Consider the following 19,681-nt stretch of genomic DNA (forward strand, 5'->3'; position numbering starts at 1 on the left):
TTACGACACCAGCTACAATAGTGCCATGAGAACACCTGTTCTCACTTTCAGGTGACATTGTAAACAAGAAGCGAGCAGCATTATCTCCTGCAAATGTAAGCAAACTTGTTTGTATGAGTGATTGTCTGAACAAGAAGTAGGACTGAGTGGACTTGCAGGATCCAAAATTGTATTTTTTTTTAATTTTTGAATATAAGGGATTTTGTACATAATTCTACATTTGTAAGTTCAACTTTCTGATAAAGAGATTACACTACAGTACTTGTACTAGGAGATTTGAAAAATACTATTTATTTTGTTTTTTTACAGTGCAAATACTTGTAATAAAAAATAAATATAAAGTGAGCACTGTACACTTTGTATTCTGTGTTGTAATTGAAATCAATATATTTGAAAATGTAGAAAACATCCAAAAATATTTAAATAAATGGTATTCTATTATTATTTAACAGTGCAATTAATCACGATAAATTTTTTTAAGCACTTGACAGCCCTAATGGTAATTACTATTAATATAACCACCAGTAAAAAGGTTGATTTTTTATTCAATATTACATCAAACATTTTAACACCCTATATTATGCCCCATTGTCCATGATTTTTATATTGTAGTATTGTTTGAATGAACAGTGTTAACATGAAATTTAAAGCATGTAATTTATGTATTGAGAGAGAAGCTGAAATCCCAGCAAAAGTAAAATGTCTATTTTATTTTACTATTTTGTATTATATTTTAAACATAGCTTTTATATGTACAAATGTTTAAAAATTGCACATGCAGCTGGGATTTGGATGTACAAAATTAGAAGCCAATTTGAAGCTCTTTGAAAATCTGGTCCATAGTCTCATGTTTTTGAAAAATCTTTTTTAATCAGAATACATGCACTGTGGGTTGCTATAATACTGTTATTTAATCTAATTAGATTTCTGGGTATTCCTACAGGCTAATACATAATGAAAAATGAAGATCTATTCATTCCTTGATCCAACCTTATGCAGCCATAAGAGCATCTAAGGCAGATGGCCTGATGATCACACAGATTTCACTATTCACAATATAAACTTAGGACTGAGAACGAGATTAGGTCATAAGTATCCAATATATTATATAAAATGGTATTTTAGTGCTAAAGATGGTCCAAAAAGGCAGTATTTTCTGCTTGTGTGCATGAAGTACACTTTTTCCAATTAAATTTACTCTTTTGGTCTTGTATTTTTTTTAAAGTTAAAACATTAATTCAGGTTAAGCAGTTGATTATTGTTCCTTAGTCCTAGTTTATATGTCCTTATCAATATTGACTTCAAATTCTAAAGAATTACAGCATACTGATAACCAAAAATTGTCCATCTGAGTGGCCTTTAAGTGCAGCTGATGCTAGTCTGAAAGTTTTAGTCCTTGTTACACTAATAATGAGAGCTGCTAGCAAAGGTCCATTGCAACCTCAAAAACTGCTTATAAACTGTCATGTACTATATGCTCCATGCAATACAATTTATTTTTGTACAATAGTCTTTATTCATAGAATTACAAAATAGTTTGCACCAAAAGTTAAACATCAGCTAAAGAGACGGAGGGCTTCAGGTGAGACTTAGAGGAAAAAGTGGCTTGATATAACTTAAAATTTTCGTATGTCTGAAATTTTGACGTATGCTGAAACACTGAAGTATAGTATTTGCAAATGTACAGAATTATATGCATCTTCTGTATAAAAAAGGCTAAATCCTTGATCCAGGGTAATGCCTTTTGTGCTGCTCCAGCAGCAGATAAAGGATTTAAAATTGTCCCTATCTACATAGGACCTGGGAGGAGGCATGGCAGGAGCACACTACACTCCGGTTGTCCATGTTGACTGCTGGGAGCTATTCTGTCACATATTTGAAGCAGACTTGCGGCTATAGTAACTTGCAGGTCGTCTTAATTAGCTCCTGGCTGCTCCCAGGATCAGAGAAAATAAAAGGTCTCTTACATCTCTGCCCACCCTTTCTGTCTCAATAGCATCAAGTGGAACGCTCATGTACCTAAGGATCCAGCTTATAGGCTATCAATATATTGGCCAAAATTCATATCCAGTCTATCTTCATTGAAGTCAGCTGGGAATGAAGTGACCCACAAAATACATGTCTTTATTATTAATACTGCATGGCTCTGGGAAGAAGAATAAAGGAGTTTGAGGTGCAAGCGGTGGTCTCATCCATCCTCCCTGTGGAAGGAAAAAGCCCGAGTAGAGACTGTCAAATTGTGGAAATCAGCAAATGACAACGCAGGTGGTGTCGGAGAGAAGGCTTTGAATTCTTTGACCATGGGATGGTGTTCCAAGAAGGAGGAGTGCGAGGCAGACATGGGCTTCACCTAACGAGGAGAGGGAAGAGCATCTTCGCAAGCAGGTTGGCTAACCTAGTGAGGAGGGCTTTAAACTAGGTTCACCGGGGGAAGGAGACCAAAGCCCTGAGGTAAGTGGGGAAATGGGATACTGGGAGGAAGCACGAGCAGGAGAGTCGAAGAGGGGAGGACTCCTGTCTCATACTGAGAAAGTGGGATGATCAGCAAGTTATCTTAAGTGCCTATACACAAATGCAAGAAGCCTGGGAAACAAGCAGGGAGAACTGGAAGTCCTGGCAGAGTCAAGGAACTATGATGTGATTGGAATAACAGAGACTTGGTGGGATAACTCACATGACCAGAGTACTGTCATGGATGGATATAAACTGTTCAGGAAGGACAGGCAGGGCAGAAAAGGGGGGGGGGGAGTTGCATTATATGTAAAAGAGCAGTATTACTGCTCAGAGCTCCGGTATGAAACTGCAGAAAAACCTGAGAGTCTCTGGATTAAGTTTAGAAGTATGAGCAACAAGGGTGATGTTGTGGTGGGAGTCTGCTGTAGACCACCAGACCAGGGGGATGAGGTGGATGAAGCTTTCTTCTGGCAACTAATAGAAGTTACTAGATTACAGGCCCTGGTTCTCATAGGAGACTTCAATCACCCTGATACCTGCTGGGAGAGCAATACAGCAGTGCACAGACAATCCAGGAAGTTTTTGGAAAGTGTAGGGAACAATTTCCTGGTGCAAGTGCTGAAGGAACTAACTAGGGGCAGAGCTCTTCTTGACCTGCTGCTCACAAACCAGGAAGAATTAGTAGGGAAAGCAAAAGTGGATGGGAACCTGGGAGGCAGTGACCATGAGATGGTCGAGTTCAGGATCCTTACACAAGGAAGAAAGGAGAGCAGCAGCATACAGACCCTGGACTTCAGAAAAGCAGACTTTGAGTCCCTCAGGGAACTGATGGATAGGATCCTGTGGGAGAATAACATGAGGGGGAAAGGAGTCCAGGAGATCTGGCTGTATTTTAAAGAATCCTTATTGAGGTTGCAGGAACAAACCATCTCGATGTATAGAAAGAATAGTAAATATGGCAGGCGACCAGCTTGGCTTAACAGTGAAATCCTTGCTGATCTTAAACACAAAAAAGAAGCTTATACGCAGTGGAAGATTGGAAAATGACCAGAGAGGAGTATAAAAATATTGCTCAGGCATGCAAGAGTGAAATCAGGAAGGCCAAATCACACTTGAAGTTGCAGCTAGCAAGAGATGTTAAGAGTAACAAGAAGGTTTTCTTCAGGTATGTTAGCAACAAGAAGAAAGTCAAGGAAAGTGTGGGCACCTTACTGAATGAGGGAGGCGACCTAGTGACAGAGGATGTGGAAAAAGCTAATGTACTCAATTCATTTTTTTGCCTGTGTCTTCATGAACAAGGTCAGCTCCCAGACTACTGCACTAGGCAGCGCAGCATGGGGAGGAGGTGACAGGCACTCTGACTTGAGGGCTGACTTGAGAAAGAAGAGTTTCAGGACTATTTAGAAAAGCTGGATGAGCACAAGTCCATGGGGCCAGATGCGCTGCATCCGAGGGTGCTGAAGGAGTTGGTGGATGTGATTGCAGAGCTATTGGCCATTGTCTTTGAAAACTCATGGCAATCGGGGGAGGTCCCAGATGACTGGAAAAAGGCTAATGTAGTGCCCATCTTTAAAAAAGGGAAGGAGGAAGATCTGGGGAACTACAGACCAGTCAGCCTCACCTCACTCCCTGGAAAAATCATGGAGCAGAACCTCAAGGAATCGATTCTGAAGTACTTAGAGGAGAGGAAAGAGATCAGGAACAGTCAGCATGGATTCACCAAGAGCAAATCATGCCTGACTAACCTAATTGCCTTCTATGGCGAGATAACTGGCTCTGTGGAGGAGGGGAAAGCAGTGGACGGTATTCCTTGACTTTAGCAAAGCTTTTGATACAGGCTCCCACAGTATTCTTGCCAGCAAGTTAAAGAAGTATGGGATGGATGAATGGACTATAAGGTGGATAGAAAGCTGGCTAGATCATCAGGCTCAACGGGTAGTGATCAATGGCTCCATGTCTAGTTGGCAGCTGGTATCAAGCGGAGTGCCCCAAGGGTCGGTCCTGGGCTGGTTTTGTTCAGTATCTTCATCAATGATCTGGAGGATGGTGTGGACTGCACCCCCAGCAAGTTTGCCGATGACACTAAACTGGGAGGAGTGGTAGATACACTGGATGGTAGGGATAGGATACAGAGGAACCTAGACAAATTAGAGGATTGGGCCAAAAGAAATCTGATGAGGTTCAACAAGGACAAATGCAGAGTCCTGCACTTAGAACGAAAGAATCCCATGCACTGCTACAGACTAGGGGCTGAATGGCTAGGCAGCAGTTCTACAGAAAAGGACCTAAGAGAAGCTGGATATGAGTCAACAGTGTGCCTTTTGTGATTGTAACCTTCATTACAAACTTCACTTTGCATTGTAACCTTCATGTTGGATTAAATACCCATGTGGTGTAGAAAACCAGTCTAACCTTGTCTGAGTCAGTCTGTTCTGGATATTGTGTTTGTGCTACAGTGTGGAACACTTTAGCGAGGGCTGATGCCGAGAGAGACATCAGCTCTGAATTCTCTCTCTACTGCCATCTCTCATCTTTTTGTTTTGTGTTTGTACAGTGCCTAGCATGATGGAATCCTGGTCCATGACTAGCAAGCACTAAAGTAATCCTAATTATTAACAGTAACCCACAAGAACACTCTACATAGAAGGCTAGCTGAGAAAATGTGCTGCAGGTCTTCAGCCTGGAGCACAACAAAGAAGGGGAAAGACACATTTTTAAAAGGTGACTGCTTCTCTCAACTGGTGCTGACCAACACCACATGTGAGCAGACCAGTCCAAGAAGGCATGACAAGCTTCCTGCCATAAGTTTGCTGACTAAAGCCAGAATTCGTGAGAAGGGTGTGATCAGACTCAAGGGGGCTGCATTCATAACTGTTATTTTCCAAATATCTGTAACTCTTTAGTGTGCTTTCAACAGTAAAGTAATTGTGATTAAGAAATTCCTTTCCTAAATCTATATTCCATGAGGGCCTGCCATGTTGTCCCTGAAGGATTTAACTAGAAACCAGAGCTCCCACAATGAGTTGAACAGAGTCAACTCAAAAGCAACAGGGAGTTCAGGAGGGCTGACTTGTTCCAGAGTCTTAGGTGGCCAGACTGCAGTGTCCCACTGTCCAAGTAAGTTGTCAGACACAGGGTCTGTACTCTAGGGAGTGCTTCACAGACCTAGAGCTAGGAATATTGATGAGTCACTACCCGTACCCAGTGGGCTTAGAAGCTTAAGAAGTCAACTCACAACAGATTGGTGTTCATCTAGAGAGTGGGATGAGGTGCTAGAGCCGGGTTATAACGTACAAGCAAATTGATCAGTGTGGTGATAGGCATGTGCTCTGTGGGTGCCTATTTGTTTTATGTAAACTATCCGCAACAGCAGCTACTGTCCAACCGATCTTTTTAAATATTTAAATATTTTTTAACATTAATTTGCCCCCAATTACCGTGCTAGCTTTTTGTGCTAAACTGACATAAATTCACCACTTTTTGATGCCTGGCTTGTGTACTTCCAAATAACCCCTCTCTTGTATCATGGATCTGGAGTTTAATGAAAAAATAAAATATATTTTAATGGAACATTAATGTTCTAAGTGTCGAAAGGTGCCCACCCTCCTGTTCTGGAGAAGAAGTGACAAGGGCATCTGCGTGGCAACCCTACCCCCAATCTCACCAAGCAGATCCTGACACTTCTCCCTTTCAGAGGGTTCAGAAAGGGAAATGCTAGTTATCTACATACCTCTTGGATTCTATTTTATGAACTAGTCACTGACTTTAACTCTCCATTATTATGTCACAGTAGCAGGTAGGATGAGTTACAGAGGTCACTTTCCCCTTTGCACCCCAATGGCTGGACAGCAACTGCCTAGAAACAATTGCTTGTTTCAGCTCTTTCTTTTTGATTTCCTGTAAATGGACAACTTTATTTTTTGTAGGTGTTATAAATTGGATAGAAGGTGACATAGACTAAGGAAGACAGTGGAAGAGCAGTACTATTGAGGAAAATCATGTCAATGTTCTGAAGCAATAAACAGTAAGGATAGAGTCTCAGTTTGTGTAAATTGGCTTAGCTCAATTGAAATCAATGGAACTATACTGCTTTGTGCCTGCTGAGGATACAATTAAAAAGTGTTTATATAATTTCAAGTGAGACATTTTAATTGGAAAACAGTGAAATCAGTGAAATCCATTTCTTAAAATGTGTTACTAATGTGAATAAAGTAAAATAACAGACTATTTCAGCAGAATGAGTGCAGGACAAAGGAGACCATTTTAAATGCACCAAATGTACTAAAACCTTATTATAGTATTATACCTCAACAGAATATGTAAGTAAATAAAAAAAATGCCATGAAGTGGTTTCATTTGTAGTAATCAAAACAGGCAGTATTCATGCTTTATTTAGTAGATGTTGGTGGCACCTTTATATTAAGTTTGCCGAACATTTACCATTCAGCTCCATCCCCCTTTCATTTTCTTATAACTTTACCAGACTATAACCATTTGTGCTGAAATTTACCATGCTTGTTGTCTGTCTTGGGTTGATATTATAAAAAAAAAATCAATAAAATTGGTGCTGTGGTTTCTGAGAATGAGAAATGTGAAATATATAGGCAGTTTTGCTAATGTTAGTTATGAAATTAATGGGCAGCGGGTTTAAAACAAATAAAAGGAAGCTCTTCACACAGTGCACAGTCAACCTCTGGAACTCCTTGCCTGAGGAGGTTGTGAAGGCTAGGACTATAACAGGGTTTAAAAGAGAACTAGATAAATTCATGGTGGGTAAGTCCATTAATGGCTATTAGCCAGGATGGGTAAGGAATTAGTGTCGCTAGCCTATGTTTGTCAGAGAGTGAAGATGGATGGCAGGAGAGAGATCACTTGATCATTACCTGTTAGGTTCACTCCCTTTGGGACACCTGGCATTGGTCACTCTCAGTAGACAGGATACTGGGCTGGATGGACCTTTGGTCTGACCCAGTTTGGCCATTCTTATGTTCTTAAGATGGTTGTGGTTAAGACAATTGACTGACTTGGGAAAACTGGGTTCAGTCCCTGGCTATGCCATAAAATTCATATGTGATGCTTGGCAAGTCCCTTTTTAAATTTAAAAATTTAAATTTTTTGAAGGTGGCCATGAATTGTGGGTTTCTGTTACTTCGGTGCATAGTTTGAGACAGGGCCTGATTTTCAGAAGTGTTGAGCATTCACAACTACAGCTAAAGTCAATAGATACTTGCTCCAATAAATATTTTCAAAGCCTCAAGCTCCCCCCATCCAGCCCAGTAGCTGAAGCCTGGAGCCCTCCCCCCCCCCCCCCCCGCTGGGTCCGAGAGTTTTTCTAGCCTCTTGAGGGGGGGGAGGCTCCGAGAATCTATGAGAATTTAAGCCCTGCTACCTCTGAAAACTCAGACCTGAACTGTGTTAAGGTCACACCCAATTTTGTGTGCTTCACTGACTGTTATATGAAATATGTCATATAAAATACATGCTGTAGCTGTGTATATTTTGTGTTTATATTGACTTCTTGTTTAATTGATAAAGAATTTCAAATATGTCCTGTAATTATTCTTACATATAGATATGCTTACCAAACATGGCAAGTAATGCCACTTTTGGGATACAAATTAAAATATGCATACAGAAATAACGTATAAAATATGTATGCATGGTGGCCTACAGGTTGTATGTACTTGATTGTAGCTGTGAATCTCTGATCAGGTATCCACTACATCTGCAAAATAACAAGGAGCTCTCTTCATGGAGACAAAGAACAGAAGGTCATTCTGGAATTTTTAGATACAGGAATAAGTGAAATAGAGCAAACACAATAAAGTTAAGATTTCAAAACAACAGATTAGTTAAAAATATCAGATGTAGTTTCTCAAAATCCAGTTTTCTGATTTACCACAAAGTTTGTAGAATACAACATACCAATTTTGAAGGTATTCAGCTAATTTTTGATTAAGTTAGAGAGACTGGAGGAATGGTGGTCAGAAATGTCCTGCTAACACAAGTCTTGTTTCAGCCTGAACTATTGTGAGTGATGCAGCTTGTCTCTCCATAATAATTATTGGTCTTTAGCAGCATGAGTAGAGTTACTCTATAGTTGAACATGGCCTTTGACTGGCCCTTATGGTCCCTTCTTTGGGATACTGGTCTGGTCTGTTCTCTCCTCATTCATTTGTGCTGATTGTCTTAGCTACAGAACTTCTCCACAGATTTGCTACTGCTCAAGGTGCTTGGCTGCTGAAGCACATAGCTTTAGTCCTAGCTACAGCCTGCTGTTTTATTGTTTCCCAGGACTTCTGCTACCAATAGTCACCAAGGTCAGCAAATTCTCCTTCTGTAGCCTCACATGAGTCAGAGAATTTCAGGGGTGGGCATTTACAGATTAATTTTGGATAATTGGGAGCAGATGGACTTCTTGGTGGGGAGGGTTGAGAACAGATGGATTTGATGAAACTTGGGGTGGAAGAAAATGATTATCTTTTCTGTATTTTTGTGGGGTTCAGCAAAATGATAAATTTATTTGTATGGCGGGTGTGAGGGAAAGCGATAGATTTCTGTGAGGAGGAGGTCAGGCTGAGGAAGGAAAAATTAGCTGACTAGTTCACAGACAGCTAAAACTTCAGATTATCTGATTTTAAAACAATGCCCCAGTTTTGGGTTGTGGATTCATCCTTTCAGGTAAATCAAAATGAAATACCTTTCCATCTGTGATAATCTAACTGCATTTTTCTGCAGTTTGCTTGTTCTATTTTAAATTATTATGCAAGACTTTCACATTTCTATTCTGTCTTGATTTTGTCACTGTCACTCACCAGTCTGAGACGGAGATAATAGAAAGTATGAAATCAGTTATTTAAAATTCAGGTCAAATTTCTAATACTTAAATAATATTAGGACTAAAGTCACTGTGATTGGAAATCTAGATATGATTATACAAAACAACAGTAGGCTGGTGCTCCATTAGGCCGGCTTACTGTTGCTGCCAAGAGCTGATTCTGTTCACAAATATGTGGGCATATACCTAATAAGGCTAGAAAGCACTTTCTCTTGGGCCATTCACTTACATCTGCACCCAGTTGGGGATTATGCTTTTGTGTGGGGTGGGGGGGAAGAGGGGGACTTCTTTTAAGTTCACTTTTTATCACTACAGTACTTCAGAACAATATAAACAATATTTCCACCAAGAGCTATATGTATTGTAAGGCAGGTAGCTTGTGAAATACGCATGGGCACTCTCATTTATTGTATTTAAATACATTTAAGTACATTTTTTTCTCCTTACTCAATTTCTTTGTAAAGTGGTCTTGCATTGTCAATTTCTACATTGTCATGATGAGCTAATTATTATTGTATCACTAGGACACTACCTAGAGTCAAAAGTATTTAAAACTATATGAATGGTGACTGCTGTAGCTGATGAATCAAATGTTTAATAATGTCAGGCAAACAGATGTGATTGTTCCCCAGCTGTAACTTTGAAGACTCATTTACCCCAAAGAAATTTTTACCCCTTCAAATCTGCTCTCTGTAAGTACAAGCTTTCAGATTCATTTTCTGTTTTCATGCATTTCACGTGGGCAGATGTCTGCATATAGGGAATCCATTCTTAGTCTTACACCCCTTAAAAATTGATAGCTTTTATCAGAAACATCTCATCTTTTTTTTTTTTTTACAAATTACTCAAAACATTTAATCTGTCTGATATGAAGCCTATGAATATTTAACTTCCAATGAATTCTAAAAAGTGTATTTACATCTTTACATCTGAGTTTCTCATGTTAATAAGTCACATAAGCTTTTGTGTCATTTTGTAAGCTCTCATATATTCTTAGGCCAGATATTACGCTTTACTGATTCAATCTGCTAGCTTCTCTCTCTCTCTCACACTCACACACACACACACACACACACACACACACACACACACAGATTTGAAGTGTTCTATGATGTTTAAATCAACTCTATGTAGTTGTTACATATATGTGATTAAAACTGTGTGTGAAAGTCAAGGTCTGAGTTGTAAATTAAACTGCCTGGTCTTTTAGCAAAAGTAGAGTTTGCAATGAAAGACTGCTAGAACATGTTACAGGATATGTCTACACAGCAATTAAAAACTTGTGGCTGGCCTGTGCCAGCTGATTCATACTCATGAGGCTCAGGCTGAGGGCCTATTTTATCGCAGTGTAGGCATTCGGACTCAGGCTGGAGCCCAGTCTTTGGGATCCTGTGGGAAGAGGGCAAAGTGTCTCAGAGCTTGGGTTCTAGCCCATGCCCAAATGTGTATGCTGCAATTAAACAGCCCCACAAGCCTGAGTCAGCTGGCACATGCCAACCACAGGTGTTTAATTGCAGTGTAGACATACCCATAGAGCAGTGGTGGGCAACTTGCGGCCCGCAGGCCACACATGGCCCATCGGGTAATCTGCTGGCAGGCCACAAGATAATGTTTACATTGACCGTGTGCAGGCACGACTGCCTGCAGCTCCCAGGTGGGCAACTTGCGGCCCGCAGGCCACACGTGGCCCATCAGGGTAATCTGCTGGGGGGCCACAAGATAATGTTTACATTGACCGTTTGCAGGCACAACTGCCTGCAGCTCCCGGCCTATGGGAGCTGCTTGAATATATATTGGGCTGCCTGTCCAGAACTGTTGTAAAGAGTATTGTAAAAAGTATACTGCAGCTTAGGTGTCCGGATTCCAACAGTGGGACAGCAGTGCACACGCCCAGAGGGAGAAACATAGGTGCCTAGGAAACTTACAACAGAAATTTAGGCACCAAGTTTGTTTAAGTGCCTACAACAGGGGCGGCAAACTTTTTGGACTGAGGGCCACATCAGGTTTCAGAAATTGTACAGAGGGCCAGTTAGGAGAGGCTGTGCCTCCCCAAACAGGCAGGCGTGGCCCGGTCCCGCCCCCTATCTGACCCTTCATGCTTCTCACCCCTGACGGCCCACCCAGACCCCTGCCCCTTTGCGCCCCTGCACCCCCACCCCATGCACTCTGTCCCTTGACCACTCCTGGAACCTCTGCCCATAACTGCCCCTCGCTGCCCCATCCAACCCCCTGCCCCTTCCTGACTACCACCCTGGACCTCTGCCCCATCCAACCATCCCTTCTCCCTGTCCCCAACCACCCCTGAATCTCCCGCCCCTGACTGCCTCCCGCCACCCCATCCAACCCCTCCTCTCCTCTGACCTCCCCAACCCCTATCCACACCCCTGACCACCCTCTGAACTCCCCTGCCCTCTATCCAACCCCGCTCCCTTGCTCCCTGCCCCCTTACTGTGTTGCCTGGAGCACCAGTGACTGGTGGCGTGGCTGCACCGGGACAGGCAGCTGCGCTGCTCGGCTAGAGCCAGCCACACCCCGTGCAGCGCAGAGCACCGGGTCAGGTTGGGCTCTGCAGCTGCGCTGCCCTAGGAGCTCACAGCCCCACCACCCAGAGCATTGCACTAGTGGCACAGTGAGCTGAGGCTGCAGGGGAGAGGCTGGGGGCTAGGCTCCCGGGCCAGGAGCTCAGGGGCTAGGGAGAACAGTTCTTTGGGCCGGATGTGGCCCATGGGCCATAGTTTGCCCACTTCTGGCGTACAGGTTTCAGTGACCTTTGAGCAGGAGGGGTTTTGAATCCCCGTGGGACCTGTCTCTGGGATCAGGCTATATAACTTGAGTTGGATCTGTGGTTTTTCTTTTGTGGGAGAGCTCTGATCCTGCAAAGACTTAAACAGAAGCTTAAGTAATGTGCATATATCTTTGCAGGATCAAGGCGTAAACTGGTAGTTGTGTAATTGGAAATTTGAACCTAAATATTCTATTGATACATTTTAGATTTTTAATGTTTAAATTTGGAGAGCTATCTTGATTGTGAATAGATGGCAGATAAATTTAAATAAAAATAAAAAAATGTGTGTTTGTATATATAACAAAACAAGCAACATGGTTAAAGATGGTATTATATTTCTATCTTATCTATCATTACTTTTCTCTATGTAGCTTATTTATGAGTTCAAATATTTGTGTGTTGCGGGAAGATGGAAAATAATTTACAGTAGATGTATGTATTTCACACTAACAGTCTTAATGAGTAGGAGAAAGTCTGTTACTCCCCTTTCCTTTTGTATGGGAACCATGAAGTAGAGATTCCAGACATTTCTTGGCTAACTCAAATAACTGGGAAATCTGTGGCTGATGAGCTTTGGCTCACTATTAGTTATTAATAAAATATAAATACGTAGTGGGCTTTTTACAAGAAAAATTTAAGTGCATCACAATTAAGCCAACCTAATTTAAGTAAAAAAAGTTGGTGTAAATAAGATAACATTATTTTTACATGGCGTAATGAATGACAGTATGATTGAATTAAATATTGGCTTTTTTGTCACCACAGGATTTTTCTTGATATGTTGTGATGGAGCCTTGAACTTTGAGAAACTACTGGTTTTAGATATCTTTTGCCAGAATGATTAATCTATTTCCAGTAAGCTAGTTACTTCATCATTCTGGATATGCTTTTGGGAAATGTTCATGTAATTCCCTTAATCAAAACCAGTTGTGTACTATATTTTTATAATTTTTTAATTGATAAATTACTGACACTAAATATATATCTCTAGAAAATCAAGATTTTGTTGAATAAGAACATTGTTTAATCATTTTCCTACCAGTAGTTAGATATCTTTTCCGGTGTTGGTTTTCACATCAAATGGAGTGTCATCCAAACCTTATATTTACAGTTGCATTAAATGGCATTACCTCTGGTAAGAATGCATTTATAGTTCAGCTACAGATGAGTTATTTTGTATCAGCACAGTCAGTAAATACCAGAATACTAGTCCATGAAATAATATGACACTGAATTTGAAAAAATGCAACAATACCTCTTCCATCAAGTAGTGTTCTACTTTTAGATGAAATGACTAGTTTAAATAGTGCCTTTGAAAATTGGGTGTTACTTCCTTTAGTTCTGATTGCAGTTGGCAGGAACTATATGTTTTGTATGTATTATCAAAAAAGAACATCTTTCTACAGTATACTCTTGCTGTTTCCCCTGCAGATTTATGTAACTTATGTACATCTTTGATCGAATTTGACACTTTTTTGAATATATGCCGTGCTTACTGCTGAATATGTGAATGATACACTGAACTGTTGGCTAATGTTCTGTGAATGTTAACCAGAGAACATGCTTGTTTGCTTAACGGCCTTGCAGTGTAGACTGTTTTATTTCTCTTTAATCCTTATTGTGCAAGATACTGGCAAGAGAACATTTTTCATCCATAAGCATTGTTTCATGCTTAAACATATCCACTGTTTGGTCAAAGTTATGAAATATTGTTGCTCAATTAAATTTTGTTTTCAACATTTCCTGATAGAGGCAGTAACAGAGAAGATAAAACTGTAAAGGAAGAAAAGATATATAAGTAGGAAAATATATTAAGCACTAGTGAACAAGGAAGGAACAGAAGAGGTGCAGTCAGTAGATATAAGAATCCTGACCTTCAGATTTGGACAAAGAGTTTGTCTTTTATCAAAAGCTGAATGTGATGTATTTCAAGATTGTATTTCTGGTACAGGCTGTGGTAAAAAGATTGACTTCTGAGGAACCTATTCTTCTCTAACAGACATCAGCTCTGTACTGATGCACACTTAGATTGTGCACAAGGATAGACATCAATTAAAGTGTGACAGTTTCTTTGGGTGAAAAATGAAAAGACATATACAGCTGGAATGCAAAAATGTTAGTTAACTTACAGGATGGTGGTAGAACAGCAGTGTATTAAGCATTCCTTTTGAAAGAGCATCTTCCCATTTTTTGGCACAGAGATGAGGTTTGGAGAGACATGCTGTCATAAACAGATATGAAAAGTTAATAGCACAGAAGTACTTTATATCTCTTTGACTGTAAAGGGTTAACAAGTTCAGTAAGCCTGGCTGTCACCTGACCAGAGGACTAATCAGAGGACAGGATACTTTCAAATCTTGAGGGAGGGAAGTTTTTGTGTGTGCTGTTAGGTTTTGGTTGTTGTTCACTCTGGGGGCTCAGAGGGATCAGACGTGCAACCAGGTTTCTCTCCAATCTCTCCAATACAGGCTCTTATAAGTTCAGGCTAGTGAGTACTAGGTAGATAAAGTGAGTTAGGCTTATGGTTGTTTTCTTTATTTGCAAATGTGTATTTGGTTGGAAGGAGTTCAAATTGGTATTTTACTGAAAAGATTTTAATTTGTACTTGTATACTTAAGCTGGGAGGGTGTTCCCAGTGTCTATAGCTGAAAGACCCTGTACCTATTACATTTTAAATTTACAAAGCTATTTTTTACTGTTTTCCTCTCTTTAATTAAAGCTTTTCTTGTTTAAGAACCTCATTGTTTTTTTATTATGGTGAGACCCCAGGGGACTGGGTCTGGATTCACCAGGGAATTGGTGGGGAGAAAGGAGGGAAGAGGAGAGAGAGGCTGATTTCTCTCTGTGTGTTAGGATTACTGTCTCTCTCAGGGAGAATCTGGGAGAGGAAGAGAGAAGGAGGGGGAAAGGTGCATTTTCCTCTCTGTTTCAAGATTCAAGGAGTTTGAATCACAGTGATCTTCTAGGGTAACCCAGGGAGGGGAAGGCTGGGAGAGGCAACGGTGAAGGAAAGGGTTTACTTTCCTTGTGTTAAGATCCAGAGGGTCTGGGTCTTGGGGGTCCCCGGGCAAGGTTTGGGGGGGACCAGAGTGTACCAGGCACTGGAATTCCTGGTTGGTGGCAGCGCTACAGGTTCTAAGCTGGTGATTAAGCTTAGAGGAATTCATGCTGGTACCCCATCTTTTGGACGCTAAGGTTCAGAGTGGGGAATTGTACCATGACGCATGCTGACTCATCTTGAGCCTGATCCTGCGTTTATTTAATGTCTGTAACTCCCACTGACGAGGTAGCCAAGTCTAATGAGCTGGCTTACTCTGTGGGGGTTGTATTATTTTGGAACATACATACATAAGAAAGTAAGAATGGCCGTACTGGGACAGATCAATGGTCCATCTAGCCCAGTATCCTGTCTTCTGACAGTGGCCAATGCCAGGTGCTTGAGGGAATGAACAGAACAGGTAATCAGCAAGTGATCCATCCCCTGTTGCCCATTCCCAGCTTCTGGCAAACAGAGACTAGAGACATTTCAGAGCCGGGTTTTGCATCCCTGCCCATCCTGGCTAATACCCATTGTTGGACCTATCCTCCATTAACGTATGTAGGTCTTTTTTGAACCCGGTTATAGTCTCGCCCTTCACAATGTGCTCTGGCAAAGAGTTCCACAGATTGACTGTGCATTGGGTGCAGGAGTACTCCCTTATGTTTGTTTTAAAGCTCCTTATTTATTTCGTTGAGTGACCCATGATTCTTGTGTAATCTGAAGGAGTGATTAACACTTCCTTATTTACTTTCTCCACACCAGTTATAATTGTATAGACTTTTATCATATCCTCCCTTCAGTCATCTCTTTTCCAAGCTGAAAACTTCCAGTCTTATTAATCTCTCCTCATATGGAAGCTGTTCCATAACCCTAATAATTGTTGTTGCCCTTTTCTGCACCTTTTCCAATTCCAATATATCTTGTTTGAGATGAGGCAACCACATCAGAATGCAATATCAAGATGTGGGCGTACCATGGATTTATATAAAGGCAATATGATATTTTCTGTTTTATGATCTATCCCTTTCCTAATGATTCCCAACATTCTGTTAGCTTTTTTAACTGCTGCTGCACATTGAGTGGATGTAGTCAGAGAACTATCCACAACTCCAAGATCTATTTCTTGAGTGGCAACAGATAATTTAGACCCCATCATTTTATATGTATGGTAGGGATTATGTTTTCCAATGTGCATTACTTTCAATTTATCAACATTGAATTTCATCTGCCATTTTGTTACCGGTCACCCAGTTATGTGAGATCCCTTTGCAACTCTTTGGGGTCTGCTTTGGACTTAACTGTCTTGAGTAGTGTTGTATTATCTGCAAAACGAACAGGAGTACTTGTGGTACCTTAGAGACTAACACATTTATTTGAGCATAAGCTTTCGTGGGCTACCGCCCACTTCATCAGATGCATAGAATGGAACATATAGTAAGAAGACATGTATACATACAGAGAACATGAAAAGGTGGAAGTTGCCATACCAACTCTAAGAGGCTAATTAATTAAGATGAGCTATTATCAGCAGGAGAAAAAAAAATGTAATGATAATCAAGATGGCCCATTCCAGACTGTTGACAAGAAGGTGTGAGGATACTTAACATGAGGAAATAGATTCAATGTGTGTAATAACCCAGCCACTCCCAGTCTCCATTCAGGCTTGGGAGTGGGAGTGGCTGGGTTATTACACAAATTGTAATGTAATTACACATTACACGTGTTAACTGATGTGGTGGTAAAAGCTCAGAAAGCTGCTGGAGTTTTATCCAAACTAGGGTTACGACTGGGATCATTTGATTGAAATTCTCTTGTGTTAGCAAGTCAATTTTTTCGAAAAGGGGACATCAATTGCTTTCACTGCTATTGTAGACATTTTAAAAATGATGTTTATTGCAGCTATAGCCACCCTTTGCTAGACCTCATATCTCAATTTTTGTAACAAAACAAGCCACTATTTTTTAATCTGCCGACCATATCTTAGTATTGGGTAATGCGTTGAAAACAAGGTATGTTTTTATGAAAATGAGCACAGTCGTGCTAAAGCTGGTTGCACTTAATAAAAATAAATGCAAGTTGATTCATAAAAGCTTTTGATTTATTTCCAATTAGTTTATTTTGTCCCAGAGACATATTTAAATACTTTCGAAAACAGCAATAAAGGAAACAGATTGGCTTTAATTAAATACTGATTTAGTCTGCCATTTTTTAAATTGAAATGACATCCATTTTATATTGGTTGAACACCTGTTAATTCAGTTAGTGCAGACTTGCCTCCCTGGATTTCCCCTATAACTACCCCATCACACATACGTTTTCTCTCTTGCTCTGTGCTCTCATGTGTTCGTTGAAATAATCCTGGATGGGAAGAAATCTCTATTTAAAATTTGCCTAAATGGCTCAGATACTTGATTCAGACCTGCCATGTCAAAGCAGGAGTCCCAATCCCAGATAGTTTTAGAGCCCATTGTACTAGAACAAAGGTAACTTCTACAGCGTTAAAGGACATATCTATTTCTAAGATGTTGTAAGGCTTCCATGTGGAGTTCTGTTCAGAGCCTTACTCAGTGTTACGCTCTCATTCATATTGCATGCTTGTTTGGGGAAATTTGTTATTCTCTGAACAATTAAGCACTTTTCAGCCACCATCTGGAAATTGTTTCTACTTGTTAATCACACCAAAGCGGGAATTCACAGAAATTTTCTTGAAGTAGAAAGGAAGGCTAACTACCACTAACTAAAGCTCTCTGAGAATATTATTTCTACAGATCCATGCATGTCACACTATGTCCTTGTTTCTTTGTAGTCCTGTGCTAGATTTCAAACAGCAGGATGGAACTGGAAAAGTGTGGGCCATTGATATGGTTGCCACCTCTAAGATGCAGAAAAATGGCCACTGGCTACAGCCATACCAATGGCCACCCCATCATCACCAACAAAAAGGGTCCCAGTGCTGAATATAGCTAATTATTACTAAAATGTTTTAGAGACTCATTTAAAAACCAAAACAAACCAGTAACACAATGTGTTATGTTATTTGATCACTTTTCTTACCTTATCCTAACATGGTACTGCGGTCCAGGCTACCAGGGTTGTCAATTGTAGAGCAGTCATTTGTGCCAAGTGAGAAAAATAAAAAAGGTTTATTAATCTTTTCACCAACAAGGCAGTACAAAACCCAACCAGGTGGCAACACTAGATGTAGTCTTTTTATAGATGTTGCCTACTGTGCTTGAGTCTGTGCATAGAATCAGTGTCTGGCCACAGCAAATGCAGTATGGAGTCTTGTGGCATGTTATATAGAGTATAGATCTGCAAAACTGGTCGTATTGTGGTTATGGATGACGTTAAATACACAGATTAAATAGGAAAAATGCTTAGAGAAAACCAGTTACTAGTAAGTAGCTGTCCTTTTAAGCTATGGTTTGTTATGAATAAATGGGCTTCTGATTAATGGAAACTGTATTTATATTAACTGCTATCAGGAAATAAGAAACCTCTTTCTAAGAAGCTGAAAAGTTGATTTTATATGGTTAATGTTTCAAAAGTGCCTAAGCCACTTAGGAGCCTAAGCCCCATTTTCAAAAGTGATTCAGGCACTTCGCAAAATCTTACTATAGTCATGTATATCATAGTATAGTAAAATTGTGTGAGTATACACAAAAGAAACTGTTATGTATTTAAACATGGCAATGTTTAAATCAGGCAATTTAAAGCAGAGCATATAGTGTATAGACTAAACTGCCATAAAACTTATGCTTGCATTTTCTGTTTTCTACAAATTACAGGCGGGACACAGAGATTACCTCGTACGATTGGTGTATCTCTAGCAAAAGAACTCATCTTCTCTGCACGTATTGTAGATGGTGAAGAAGCAAAATCAATAGGATTGATCAGTCATGTAGTGGAACAGAATGAATCAGGGGATGCTGCCTACAGAAGAGCTTTAGCCCTAGCACAAGAATTTTTACCTCAGGTACAACATAATGGAGTCATATTTAGATTTTGTTTTGGAGTGGGTTAGTTCACTGTAGCATAGTACAGTGGTTAAATAGTAAATATGCAAAGGAACCAAGTAAACCAATAAGAAAATTACCATTATCTTGATTTATTGTCTGTACTGTTAAGGTTTGTGTTCCTATTTACTTTTAATTAACATTGTAGATTACTTTTTTACCAAAGTAAAAAATTCTAGAGACTACAATATTACTATTGAAATAACACTGAGCACTTTGGGAAACAGTTGAGGATAGGAGAAAGACAGAAAGGTCAAGTGAAAATAGAGATCTATCCTCTAGCCATATAAAGTTTTCTCTTAAACCTTTGGTTCAGGGAGTCTGGATTTCTCAGTATGATTTGCCATAGTAAAATGTACAGATTCTCTGCATGTAAAATACATTAAGCGAACACTATGACTGTTTAAATCCTCATTCTTTTTCATAATTACATTTGTTACTAAACATCCCCTTGGAAACTTAACAGTGAAATTTATTTCCAAAATTAATGTCTTTTTGCGTTTATGCAACATATTGTTTTTACTGGAAGGTTCATTGGTTTGCTTTCT

At 40.0% G+C, this 19,681-nt stretch overlaps 1 protein-coding gene across 3 annotated transcripts in view; it reads left to right on the top strand.

The window, feature by feature from the left end:
* AUH (AU RNA binding methylglutaconyl-CoA hydratase) overlaps window positions 1-19,681 on the top strand; it is a 187,848-nt gene that overhangs the window by 154,900 nt on the left and 13,267 nt on the right. For all 3 annotated transcript variants that reach the window (XM_050945940.1, XM_050945941.1, XM_050945942.1), the window contains one exon: window positions 18,906-19,093. In XM_050945940.1, coding sequence (XP_050801897.1) covers window positions 18,906-19,093 — 188 coding nt within the window. The remainder of the gene's footprint in view (window positions 1-18,905; window positions 19,094-19,681) is intronic.

This window comes from Gopherus flavomarginatus, chromosome 3 (assembly GCF_025201925.1).
Source record: "Gopherus flavomarginatus isolate rGopFla2 chromosome 3, rGopFla2.mat.asm, whole genome shotgun sequence".
NCBI classification, from domain to species: domain Eukaryota; kingdom Metazoa; phylum Chordata; order Testudines; family Testudinidae; genus Gopherus; species Gopherus flavomarginatus.